We start from the raw sequence: 14062 nt of genomic DNA, 5'->3' as shown, positions 1-14062 counted from the left end.
TAAGTCGCTTCAGTCGTGTCCGACTCTGTGCGACCCCATAGATGGCAGCCCACCAGGCTCTGCCGTCCCTGGGATTCTCCAGGCAAGAACCCTGGAGTGGGTTGCCATTTCCTTCTCCAATGCATGAAAGTGAAAAGTGAAAGTGAAGTCGCTCAGTCATGTCCGACTCTTAGCGACCCCATGGACTGCAGCCTACCAGGCTCCTCTGTCCATGGGATTTTCCAGGCAAGAGTACGGGAGTGGAGTGCCATTGCCAGGGATCCTAGAAGGCACCAAAAAGTATTAGAGTTGGCATGATAATTGAAACCAATTTAGGATTCCCATTCTAGGCAGTGACTCTGTGTGGTCAAAACCAGTATCCTTTGCCCCTCCAAACATCTTGTATCACTTGGCACAGCACCTCACAAACTATAGGCACCTAGGCCATACTTGTTGAATGGATATGTTTTTGCATTTGGGCTCATATGGGACGAGAGTGATGGCAAGAGCAATTCTCATACACTTTACAAATTACCATTTTAAAAGGGTTTTCTGGATGACTTTTTATGATGGTTTAAGGACAGCACTGACCTTCAACATCAACATTTATTTATTCAACAACTATTAACTGAACACTGATACATGCCCAGCCTGGGCCAAGTTTGGATTCAAGGGTGGAAAGAGCATGTCAAACAATGCAGATCCCAAGAAACTACAGAAAAGCACCATGAATAATTGAAACGAACTCCCTGAAATTCACAAGAATGAATATGAATTCTTCCCAACATTGTCAATCTGACACACTGCACATTGAGATGCTCTTAAACGGCAAGTCCTTCCGGTCTCCCTGCCACGCATGGTGCCGCCTCCCCCGGCGATGGTACTGACAGGGCCACAAATAGCTCCCAATCCCTAAACACAGGAGTGGGTTTAGAGTCCAAGGTCAACCTGCTCTTTGAACACATTGCTGATCCCGAGTAATTCATCTCCATTAACATTAATTACAGAGCAAAGCCTGGGCCTGGGGCTGAGATCTCACGGAAGTGCGTCTTCATGTTCACGGGTGATCACCTAAGGAGAACATTTGTTTGGGGGACATAGTGACTTTGGAACTTCAGGAGCAGCTTCTGTTCCTCCGTGGCAGTAGGAAGCCCCCACCCACTGAGGACAGGAGGGGGCACGCACGTGAGGGCTGACCTACCTGTCTCACTTCATCACAGAACAGGACAAAGACGAGCGCGTAGAGGACGAGCTCTGGGGCGTGGGGCACAGAGTGGAAATCCATGAGCAGCACGTAGGCGAAGAGCAGGAGGAAGGCGATGTAGAAGACCACGTTCCAGGAGAAGACCACGAACGGGGAGGTGAAGAAGGCCACGTAGTACCACAGGAGCCTCCTGTGCTTGTCCAGGGGCTTCTTCCTGGACCGAGAGGAGAGAGCCCTGTCACCATCCCAGCCAGCATCGCTGTGTGGGCCTCATCTCCCCTGCTGAACGCAGATGAACACAGACCCACAGCCGGGCTGGGGCCAGGCGGCCAGAATTCAGCCTTGGCATTGCTTGGCTACCAGATCCAAATTCTGCCTCAGATATAAGGACATGACCCCACTTCTGCCTGTTTCAAACCCAGGGAAAACCCACAGAGATCCCAGACCTAATGTGTGCAGGCACTAGAGTGGACGTCATAAATTCCAGGCCTTACAATGCTTTCTTTACACAAGAGCACACACTGAGAGATGTGTGCACAGACACAGACACTTGTACAGACACAGATGCTTGTACACACACAGAAGAATGTACACACACGTATGCATGTACACACAGATGCTCATACACCGACAGGTGCGTGTACATACATAGATGCTTATAAACACACAAGTACATCTACACACAGACACTTGTACACACATGCTTGTACACACTCAAGTACATCTATACACAGAGAGATGTATGTACACACAGAGAAATGTTTGTACACACATAAGTACATCTATACACACAGATGTCTGTATATACACAGACACTTATACACCCACAGGTGCATATACACACACACAGATGCTTGTACACACACAAGTACATCTACAGCCTCAGATATATGTATACACACAGACGATTATACACCCACAGGTGCGTGTACACACACAGGTGCGTGTGCATGCACATGTATGTTTGTACACATGCAAGTATGTCTACACACATAGATGCATATACACACACAGATGCATGTGCACGCACACGTGCTCACACATTCACAGATGCATGTACACACGCACACACTATTGTGTGCCTTGGTTTCGTACCTAAATGATACAAAGCCACAGCCAACCAAGGGTATAATAAACAGACACAGGATAATCTTCCAGTTCTTGGTGTCTCGGGAAATCTCTCCATACCACTGCTTGGAAAGAAAATTCTAGAGGAAACAGACAAAGGAACAGGTCCTTATCAGTGCAATGACTTGCTGGATGGTGTGCAACCTTTCTTCCCAGCCCTCAAACCTCCCCTCACTCTCTGAATTGAGATCCTTATTCTTTTATATTGGTTACCTGAATTCTAAGGGGCTATGATTAAACCACTGAAACTTCTGCTTGATTTTCAGTTCTGTGGACTTTAAAATAGAGGCTGTATGAGTCCAAATTCACTAAACCTACGAACCTTAACCAACTGTAATTTTTATTGTGCAAGTCTTCGTCAGTAAAACAGGATGATGTTGACCTGCACGCATGCTGTGAAGATAAAGCGTGATTGCACATACGAGGAGTGTGTAGGTGAGTGTCAGTCTGTCCCCTTCTCTACCTTTCCTCCAGCTGGGATGGTGGGTGAAATATTTCCCCTCCCAAACCTGAGGCACAAGACACAAATTGCTGTGAGTGTAATTCAAGGCAGAAAGCACCTACAGTGGCTGAACCCACTTCACACTAAATTCTCTGCTCCCAGTACTACGGATAACGGCTGTGACAGTAACTGCTACCATAAAGGGCCGGCTCCACTCACAGACTGTCTCACTGAATCCTCATAGCAAGCCTTTCTTTACCCCCTACTCTGCCCATTTTACAGACAAGGAAACTAAGGCTCAGGGAGCTTGTGTAACTGGCCCATCCCTACACCGAGCTAGAGGTAACCCTGGGTGCCGAGAGCCAGCTGATGGGAAAGGCCCATTTCTAGGCATGCCGTTCGGTGACGGCATGCTGCTCACCTGGACCCCAGGCTGGGCAATGAAATGCTGGTCGGTTGCCTCCACCGCCAACTCCAAGCAGCTGCTTCCCCCCCAGGCTTCACAGGAATAGACCAGGAGTTGTTCCGCCAAGTCCTCATCGCTGCTGTAACACTCTGTGAACAGCTCTAAGCGACAGCATCCCCAGAGAGAGGGAAGAGGGAGGCAGGGCTGGCCAAGGCATAGCACTTTCTCACCCTGCCCCCTCTGCCCCGGCCAAGCCCCGGCTTCCACAAAACCCCGGCTGTGACTCTCCTGGTTTATAAAAGGCAGAGATAAGGCCAACAGAAGAGAATTCTCCACAGGGCAAGGGGTCTTCTTTGGGTACCCCATGCCCATTACAGCACCTCCTGGTGGCAGGTGTCAGAAACGCCCACTGAGCTGCAGTGAACACATGGAGCCCCCCCCACCGCCTGCTTTGATGGGGCTCAGCCACAGCGGGGAGGATTCAGACCCTCAGCTATCTCGTTTACCTTTTGTGCTTTCTTGGTGAGGGTCTCTGCAGTTAAGGCACAGTACCAAAAAAAAAAAAGAGCCAAAATGATGTAATAAAAAAACACTGACCAATTGCATTGAGGATGTCTTGTATTTTGACACATAAGATTTCATATTTTGTGCTCTTATGACAAAGAGATTGGTGTGTTGATCCTCAGAGGAACTATTTTAAAAGTCAAACATTAGGATTCATTGACTAGCTAAGTCAATCTGAAATTAACATGGTATCTTCAAATTTTAAATATATTAGAAGAAAAAAATCAGACACCTTTTTTTTCCAGTGCAGAGAAGCTCAACTCATGAGGATTTCTTCATTAGATAAGACAACAGATAAGCACGGCTGCAGTTGGCAATGTGCCACACTGCAAACTTAAAACTCTCAAGTGGGGGGAAAAAAAATAGAACTGGCCTAACATTCTGCGTTGCTGGGAGGCAACTTGGTCCTGGATTTCTCACACCTCGCATGGCCCAGGCCTTCTGAGCAGGGGCACCGATAAGCTTTGTTCAAGGGCAGGTGAAGCAAATGGAGGACAGATGTTCCGGGAGCATCAGACTCAGCAAGGCCTCTGCCCATCTCTGTTCCTGGTGATGAGAAACCTCCCCCGGAGGGCGCTGGGCAGCTCACCTGTCGTCTTATATTATAGAGGCCCTGAGTCTCCTGATTTGGGGGAGCTGTGGGACTGTCAACACCAGCTCTTATTCACATCACCCCGTGGGGAATCGAGGCACAAGGAACAACCCTGGATGCTGTTCTGAATGCTGCCTTTCCCATAGTAATAAGCTATCTGCGGCCCCTAACTAGGGCTCTGGGGTCTTCCCTAGGTATGGGTATGGGAGACTGGCAGGCTAACCCATCAGCTCACATGTCAGGTGAAACCTCAGACCTGTCACAGTTTCTGAACAGCAACACTCCAAGGCTCTCCTACGGTGCTGAGTTACTTAGACTTGACCTGGATATGGCTCTGGGAGGCTGTGGGGTGAGGAAGCCCCCATTTTTCCCCACCTTCAATCTTAGGAAAGTCAGTAAATGCCCCCTAGCGTGCCTATGCCACCCCCGGGTCCCATTCCAGGAGGCTTACCCACTGCCCGGGTCTCGTACTCGTTTGCCAGCTCCTCCGACTCCCCTGCAGCGTTGATGTCATTCTTCACCTTAGCCAGAGTCTTCAGAAGTTTGCTGGCCCCCAGGGCGGCCAAAGTACAGCCCCTGGTCTTTCAGAGAAGTGAGCATGCTGCCGTTAATTCTAAATCCCTTGTGGTCAAGCCAACATCAAAGTCAGACAAGGAAAAAATTGTGGCAAAAGCAGGAAATGGGTTCCCAGCAAGGTGTGCAATGTGCACCAAGAGTCCTGAACCTGAATATACTCACAGTCTTGAACACGGAATTAACAGGCAAAAAGACAGTATCAAGATCAATGTAGGACAAGCTGATAGTTCGATGGGGCAGTGGGAGGTCTGAAGACCCACCCCCATGCTATAAGAGCTCAGGTGGGAAAGTGGCCAAGGACACGAAGATCTGACAATGTAGTTAGTGAGACTGTGTGTGAATTAATATTCAGTACCTAGTTGTAGGCTCTAAAAATGGAGAAGGTAACTGCTTTTCAACTGCTCATAAATCATTTAGAAAAATCATTATGTAGGGAATCACAGAGAAAAATATCAATCATTTCCCAGAGAAGATTTTGTACAGGCCATACCTTCCTGTCTATAATGTGATAAAGCTAGAAATTAATTTTTAAACTAAACTTAAAAACCTCATCCACTTGGAAAACAATCGCACATCCACACACACCTAAGAAGTAAGTGCTTTCTGGATTGCCCACAATGGCCAGCACTTTTCAGAGACCTCCCCTCCCAAACACACCTCTGTTCACATTAAAAACAAGCCACAACCATTTTCGTTACATCAAATATTTCATTTCATTAGTGATGCTTTAAGATTAGGCTCCCCAGGTGGAACAGTGGTAAAGAATCCATCCACCAGTCCAGGAGATCCAAGAGACAGAGCTTCAAAGCCTGGATCAGGAAGATCCCCTGGAGAAGGAAACGGCAACTTGCTCCAGTATACTTGCCTGGAAAATTTCAAGGATAGAGGAGCCTGGTGGGCTACACTCTCTGGGGCAGCAAATAGTCAGACAGGACTGAGCGTGGACACATATGCGCACACATGTGTGAGTTCTGAGAGGGTCAGAACAACCACAGCAAAGCGCACATTTGCCAAGGAATTGGGCGTTTACCTGCTCCCAAATGACTTTGGAGAGTTCCTTCTTGTTCTGAAGAATGGCCCAGATGAAGAGCGCTTGCAGGGGGTGCCGAGTAATAGGAGACACATCCTGGGAGGGTTAGAGCAGGGAGTCAGCACCTGCAGCTGGAACACCACTTTAGCAGACACACCAGTATGAGAATGAAAATGCGGTCAGGATGCCCTAGGGAGCACCCCGTGTATGGAGGGCTCTGTAACTCGGTGCCTGAATCCATTTTCACAGAATAGGGATGAGCGTTTCATCTCCCCAGTGCACCAGGTGGTATAATCTGACACGGAATCTTTGATCTATCACAAAAGGCAATGTACAAGTAGATGGAAAAGTATAAAGGCTGAAAAAAATGTGCTGACAGCAATTTAAAAACTGAATGACTCTGACAGCCAGAAGAGAAAGCAATTCCTTCTCACCATATAACTCTCCTTCTCATCTAGAAAAATGCTCAATCTAAATTCCGACTTTCTGATAGTTAAAGTTCAATTATCACAATGTAAAACTATATTTATTTCTTTGGAGTGTTATTCAAAGTTTCAATTCCTAATGTTTCAGCTAGAATCCCAGCTTCATTTAGCCGCCCAAGGGAATCTTTTTCAGATAGAAAAACAACTCTATGTATAGATTCCTTTTAATCTTTCCTACAAGTTTTACCAAGATACAAAATGTTTCTGGCACAGTTATAGATACTGTGGAGAGTTTCACTATAAACAGAATCAAACAGCTTTTTAAACACTTCCAACTTCTTCAAACACCTAGCTCATTTAGATTTTTGCAAACACACACATATATTAAAATTCGAGAACTATAAAAGATAATGACCTAGCTTGAGTTTTCCCAGAAGTAAAAGGATTTCAGACAAGCATTTTATTTGAGAAGTGATTCTGGGAAAACCACTCGAAGGTTGAGGAAATGAAATTAGAAAAGGACGGACCAACAGGTTATCATGGTAAATAACCAGAAACTAACCCCACCACGTGGGCCACGTGGGGCTTCCCTGGTGGCTCAGCGGGAATCTGCCTGCCAATGCAGGAGATGTGGGTTCAGTCCCTGGGTCAGGAAGATCCCCTGGAGAAGGAAATGGCAACCCACTACAGTATTCTTGCCTGGAGAATCCCACGGACAGAGGAGACTGGTGGGCTGTAGTCCATGGGGCTGCAAAGAGTCGGACATGACTTGGCCACTGAACAACAACTGTCTCACTAGGCAACTCTAGGAGCCAGTGTAGGACACAGGCCTCAGAATTATCCCCTCTGAGCAGGAAGGTTGCTGGGGTATTTATACACCAACTTGACCCTCAGTGGGCTCTGAGCAGAGCAAGCCTTCAGCAAAGAGTTGCTGGTGCAGGAAACTGGCCCTGCCTGTCCTTTAAGTAGAAAATCTTGAAAGAATATAAATGGTACATCCATAACATCCTCTCAAGTGGAAACCAGGATTATCCTTTTGGAAAGATTTGCTTCCCTTTTCATTCACAAAGGAAAACTTGGCAGTTCTCCAGTCCTTTGCATGGATAGCACAGAACTGTTTTAGGCAGATCACATCTAAAAGGCTAAGGCATGAACAGGTTGCCATTTCTTTGCCCCTGTTCTCTGTTAGATACCTTCAGAAAGTGCATCACACCAACCTCTGCAATCAATAAACACTGCAATAACTAGTTATAAATATAGCACAAAGAATAAAGCAAGAAAATGCACCATTTATTATCTCAGTAGGATCTGCTAGCTTAAATAAATGAAGTAGGGCAAGAAAATTAACAAACCCAATATGTTGACTACATGATGGTGATGAGATAGGGAGTAGGAATCTAGAGAGGTAGAGAGATTTTTCTGAAGGAAGACTCAAGAGATCAGAGTATTCAGGCAGACAACCATCCCAGTACATACATGGAGCTCTATGTCTATTTCATCTCTGCTATTCCTGTCTTCCTTCCGGAAGCCTCTTCGGAAGTTAGCAACCAGTTTCCAGACAAAGGTGAGGAGGGCATCATTATAGGAATTCTTGGCGATCTGCAGGTTTCGATACACCAGGGAGCTGAAGTGATTGGAGAAGAGCTCCGTGAGGACGTCATTGGTGAGGAACTTCCGCAGGTTCAAGCCATTCTCCAGAAAGAGGCGGACAAACTTGGGTCTGTCCTTTATAAGAGCTGTAAACATGACTTCCTGAAGGTCAGCAGACTGAGGAGAAAGAGCACAGAGAGAGGGCGCACACCCTAAATCCAGTTAAAGAAGCAAGCCATTTTCTTTCTCAGCTTCCATCGCATTTTCAACCACAAAGTAACAGGATTATCAGATTCTCCTTCAGTTCTGCTTTGGAAATAAAATTTATCTTTTCAGTTGTAACACAATGTTGGATTTTAGCTCAAGCGTTGCAGCAGGAGAAGGAAGCAGCATGGTGGGATCTGAAATCAGCCAGACGTGGGTTTGGATGGGACTTGGCCTTGTGCTATGGTAAAGTGCAGACGATGGCACCATATAGGGGTGACATTGATCAAGAATTGATCCCAGTGTCTCGTACAGAAGCACTGGCTCTGTTAGGGGGCAGGGAACCTGCCATCCAGCTCACACGACTTCTCTGAGGTCTACGGTAGACACCATCATGAGCCAACCACCAACCAGCTCTTCCGTCCGTGCCGTGGGTCACCCTGCTGCCCTTCACACACCATGAGGCAAACGCCTGGCCATGTTCAAAAACCATGAGTTACTGGAACACCTGACAGTGATACCCAGTTATTATTTCCCTTTATCTCTACTGTCTGGGCTCCTGATAAGTCTTATCCCATAGAAGCCTATTGAAAATCTTAATAATGAATACATTCTTCAGGCACAAACCAGTGGTCCACAGATCACACCACTGGTTCCCAACGTCCTCCTTAGTACTGGGTCGCCCAAAAGTTCGCTCGTGTGTTTCAAAACCTGAATGAATATTTTGACCAACCCAATATTTTTTACAGTTTGATTCAGTTGCCAACATTAACAATTAGACCATGTATAAAATAGAAAACTGATAGGAATATACTGTATAACACAGGGAACTCAATGCACCATGGTGTCCTAAATGGGAAGGAAATCCGGAAGGGAGGGGACATGTGCACACGTACGGCTGATTCATTTTGCCGTGCAGCAGAAAATAACAACACTCTAAAGCAACCATGTGTGTGTGTTAGTCGCTCAGTCGTGTCCGACTCTTTTCAACCCCATGCACTGTAGCCCACCAGGCTCCTCTGTCCATGGGATTCTCCAGGCAAGAATACTGGAGGGGGTTGCCATTCCATTCTCCAAAGGATCTTCCCGACCCAGGGATTGAACCCTGGTCTCCTGCATTACAGGCAGATTCTTTACCACTTGAGCTAAAGGGAAGTCCTACAAAACCACTATAAAGTCCTATAAAGCAACTATACCGCAATAAAAATTAATAAAAAATTAGATGGTTCATAAAAATCCACAATTCCAGCATTAAAATCCAGATGCCTCAGACAATAAAGAATCCACCTGCAATGCAGGAGACCTGGGTTCAATCCCTGGGTCAGGAAGATCCCCTGGAACAAGGAATGGCAACCCGCTCCAGTATTCTTGCCTGGAGAATCCCATGGACAGAGGAGCCTGGCGGGCTACATACAGTCCATGGGGTCACAAAGAGTCAGACATGACGGAGCGAATAACACTCACGAGTAAACACCAGAAGATCTGACACCACAGAGAACCATCAGCTGGAGCCAGTGGGGGCAGTTCCAGGAGCCTGGGCGCTGCAGCGCCAAACCCACACACATCTCCTTGCCGCCCACCCAATCCACTCTCCTCACTGGACGTGACTGAGCCCCAGTTCAGGGGAATATCCCCGGCCAAGGGCATCATTAGCGGTTTCTGTTTCTGTCTGATGTTGGTCTCAGCAGGATCACACGTTACCTGCAGAGGGAACTGCCAGGAGCTGGCATATTGCATACTGAGTGCATATTGAGTGCAGCACTTTCCACAGCATCATCTTTCAGGATCTGGAATAGCTCAACTGGAATTCTATCACTGCGGGGAGCCAGTGTGAGGAACTCCGCCCATGACAAAGGTCATGAGGAAGGAGGCTCAGCATACGCAAAGGCGGGATCGAGCCTCAGGAGTCCCCCTGGAAATTCTCGAGCATCTACCCCCCAAAACCAGAGTCTGCCTACTTTCTGCTTTGTGCTCTCACCTACACCTCTGACTTTATGGGGGGCTGTCCCCCACTACCTCTCTCTGAAAAAAGAGTTAGCTTACAGCTCCAGTTAACAATTCCTGGGTGTGACAGTGTTTCAACCTACAAACTCCTTTGGAAATCCTAGCCTGCCTGAATAGGTTTTTCCAGCCACATGTGATTGTTCAGAGCCTCCCAACTGTGAGAGGCAGGAGATGTTCCAAACTGTCTAATACAGAGTCCTTTGAGCAGTTAAAAGATCGATTAGAAATTGTATTGGTGAAGGGTTTTTCACTTTTTGGGCCAATGTTTTCTGCTAAGTCTCTGCATCCCTTACCTGCTGTGTCCCTGGCAGTGTATTGATTAATATAATTGGTGTAAGTAGTAGCTTTAATGTTTGTAACCTTGGACCCTTGAGTTAATTCTTTTCTTGATTGAGCCCACCACACCTTTGCCCTATAGGAATGCAACTTTATCTAATGCTTTTGGAGGGTGGCTCCTGACTTTGGAATAATCACCTTTAGAGAAAAATAAGTTTCTTAAAATGTTAACAGGCCTCCTGGCCAGAAGATGATGTAATTCACCTGAACTTTTGCATATGATAAGTTTGAAAGCCTGGCTTCAATTAGAACCAGGAACTGCTGTCCTTGCATGACTCCACCCCTTCCCCCATTATCCTCTATGCATGACTTAAGGTATAAAAACTACTTTGGAAAATAAAGTGCGGGCCTTGTTCACCAAAACTTGGTCTCCCCATGTCGCTCTCTCTCTCACTCTGGCTGAGTTTCCATCTGGAGCGCGGAAGCCACCATGCTTACTAATTATGCCTGGGCTTCTAAGATCCAACCGGGGAGGCCTCAGTGTCTCCTCTCCTTCGGGAGAACGGAAGGACGCCTGCGGCCTACGTAAGTGGTGCAAACTTCTTGTCTTGAAGTTTTATTGGTCTCCCACGTAAACCAAGCTACTCAGCCTCTTTTCTCCACTGAATTTCCTCACTGAGCTATCCTCATTCTATTACTCTTTATATCTTTGATAAAATATTTAAATAAATAGGTTGCCTATGCTGTCTCTCCTTCAAATACCCTGGATCAGGCAGGGCTGGACCCCGGCAGGGAACTGGCAAGGGGCCCTTCAGTCCCCACACTGTGGCTCCCAGTGGGACAGAGGCAGAAAGCAGTGGCTGACCTGACGATCTGCACTACTAACCAGCTTCCAGGTTAAGTCCATGCTACCCCCGGTCCAGGGGTCACTCTTTGAGAACCCCTGGCACACAGGAAAAGAGAACAGCTTCAGAGTCAGACACACCTTTGTCTCCACACCTTGGTTTTACCATTACCTTACCTTATGTGCAACCTTGAATGAGACTGTGTCTCTGAACCTCATTTTTCTCATCTGTAAAGTAGGTGTTTGTGGGGATGAAATGAGGTAACACAGGTCAAGATGCCTTTAGAGATTCAAGTTCAGAACAGGCTCCCAAAATGCCATCAGAATGCCACCCCCGCCCCGCCCCCGTGGTACCCATGGCTGCTACTGCTGCTGCTAAGTCACTTCAGTCGTGTCCGACTCTGTGCGACCCCAGAGACGGCAGCCCACCAGGCTCCCCCGTCCCTGGGATTCTCCAGGCAAGAACACTGGAGTGGGTTGCCATTTCCTTCTCCAATGCATGAAAGTGAAAAGTGAAAGTGAAGTCGCTCAGTCGTGTCCGACTCCCAGCAACCCTGTGGACTGCAGCCTACCAGGTTCCTCTGTCCATGGGATTTTCCAGGCAAGAGTACTGGAGTGGGTTGCCATTGCCTTCTCCAAAAACAGTATGAGCTGACCCCAACTCACCACTGTGCAAGGAAATGGAGGCATGGAAATGTTAAGTAACTTGCAGAGGTTAAGTCATGCAGAGGAGCTGGCTCCAGAGTCCATTCTCTCAACCATTAGACCCTTCATGCTTAACTATCTTTATCTAAGCTAGTAAAATTAAATGATCAATTCAATATGTGCCCAACTTTATGTTTATTTGTACCATCTAACCTCACTTAAATAGGACAGTTCACACACATGGGTTCATTTACGAATCAATTAACTAAATCTACTTGCAATTCTACTTTCCCTCAACTAACTCAAGGCTTGCCATATGAGATAGGGCTCATTATACTGCAAAAACCAAACAAAGATAGTGTTTGCTAAAGAAATGAATAATTTAAATGTCCATAAACCATGACTTTATTTGTATTCTATTATTAAAATTGATCACGTTAGTATAAATGAATTCTTCATCTTTGATTATATGATAATGGGCCTAAAAGTTTTCTGAGTCTGACTGGGAAGGATACAAAGTTATGAAATACACATGCTTTATACTGTTATACACATATAAAATGAAATTCTCACTGCCCACCAATGACTGAAGAGCTGAAAACAAAGAAGCCCCTGCTATGTGGATCCACGTGTGACATTTTGTAATTGTTCCTATGAAACAGAATTCCTGAAGTGGATCTCAGTTGAGTTGTATACAAGAGGATGCTGCTGGAAAGTGTAGCCTTACAGCTGTCATCAAATTCAAAGTGAGAGGGATTTCCCTAGCAGTCCAGTGGTTAAGATTCTGTGCTCCCAATGCAGGGGGCCCGAGTCTGATCCCTGGTCAGGGAACTAGATCCTGCAACTAAGAGTTCCCATGCTGAAATGAAAGATCCCGCATACTGCAACCAAGACTCAGTGCAGCTGAATAAATGTGAAAAAAATAATTCTAAATGAGAAAAGTCAGCTTACTGGGGAAAAAATACAGATTTCCTGGACATACAACTTCCATATTGGAGGCACAGGTTTGCCTGGGGGAGGCCCAATTTTCTATGATATTCATTGTATGTCTTCAATCAACTTGTTCTATTTGTCTCTTATGCATCTCACGTCTGACAGTTTTCTCATTAGAATTTGGCTAGGAAGGTAGAGTAGGGCACAAAATGAGTACCGCTGTCGAGCATATACTTCCCCCAAGAGGAAATCTTCACCTCTACACCCAGATGGAGAATTGCCTCTCACGTCACAGCTGAAAAGCTGTAAACTTTAGATGATATTGGTGGCTTGATGCTACCTTACATTAGTGTATTTAGTTTTATTATCTCTTTACAACCAACCTACAAAGTCAATGTTATTATCCCATACTACAGATGAAGAAGTGCTGGAGAAGACTCTTGACAGTCCCTCAGATAGCAAGGAGATCAAACCAGCCAATCCTAAAGGAAATCAATCCTGAACTTTCATTGGAAGGACTGATGCTGAAGCTCTAATACTTTGGCCACCTGATGTGAAGAGTCAACTCACTGGAAAATACCCTGATGCTGGGAAAGATTGAAGGCAGAAGGAGAAGGAGGTGACAGAGGACGAGATAGTTGGACGGCATCACCGACTCAATGGACATGAGTTTGGGCAAACTCCGGGAGATGGTGATGGACAGGGAAGCTTGGCACGCTGCAGTCCATGAGGTCGAAATGAGTCAGACACAACTTAGCAACTGAACAACAGCAAGAACAGATGAAGAAAATGAGGCCTAGCAACACAGATGCACCAGACAGAGCGTCCATTTCAAGATTCAGTATCAAAGGCCTTCTTAGAAACGGACTAGACCTGCCACTGGAGTCACCAAAGAGGACTTCTTATTTACCTCCCATCGGCGGTCATTGGTGAAAATCTCATCATTGGCTATGTCCAGCTGGTTCCATTCCAGCAGAAGCTTCAGCTGCCCATTCCAGTTATCCTTATCTTGTTCATTGGTGCTAAAGGCTGTAAGAGGACAGGGAAAAAGTCAACTTACCAAACACCCAGAAACAAGAGCATCAGAACCATTCCATATGGCCAACTATCAGAGCCATTTGTCAAAGGAGATTCTGAACATGTTCTCTTAGAATCAAACACTTAGAGGGACTTTACTGGTGGTCCAATGGTTCAGACTTTATCTTCCAGTGCAGGGCATG

The 14062-nt window shown here is 46.3% G+C and overlaps 1 protein-coding gene across 2 annotated transcripts in view; it reads right to left on the bottom strand.

The window, feature by feature from the left end:
- Positions 1 to 14062, bottom strand: part of TRPM8 (transient receptor potential cation channel subfamily M member 8) — an 86431-nt gene that overhangs the window by 43502 nt on the left and 28867 nt on the right. For both annotated transcript variants that reach the window (XM_005902599.3, XM_070365397.1), the window contains 7 exons: positions 13753 to 13871; positions 7823 to 8113; positions 5922 to 6017; positions 4767 to 4896; positions 3175 to 3320; positions 2279 to 2391; positions 1181 to 1397 (listed from right to left, as the gene is read on the bottom strand). In XM_005902599.3, the coding sequence (XP_005902661.3) occupies positions 1181 to 1397; positions 2279 to 2391; positions 3175 to 3320; positions 4767 to 4896; positions 5922 to 6017; positions 7823 to 8113; positions 13753 to 13871 (1112 nt within the window). The remainder of the gene's footprint in view (positions 1 to 1180; positions 1398 to 2278; positions 2392 to 3174; positions 3321 to 4766; positions 4897 to 5921; positions 6018 to 7822; positions 8114 to 13752; positions 13872 to 14062) is intronic.

Source organism: Bos mutus, chromosome 3 (genome assembly GCF_027580195.1).
Source record: "Bos mutus isolate GX-2022 chromosome 3, NWIPB_WYAK_1.1, whole genome shotgun sequence".
NCBI lineage: Eukaryota > Metazoa > Chordata > Mammalia > Artiodactyla > Bovidae > Bos > Bos mutus.
Note: the sequence above shows the minus strand (reverse complement) of the source record. Positions and strands in the feature narration are given on the sequence as shown.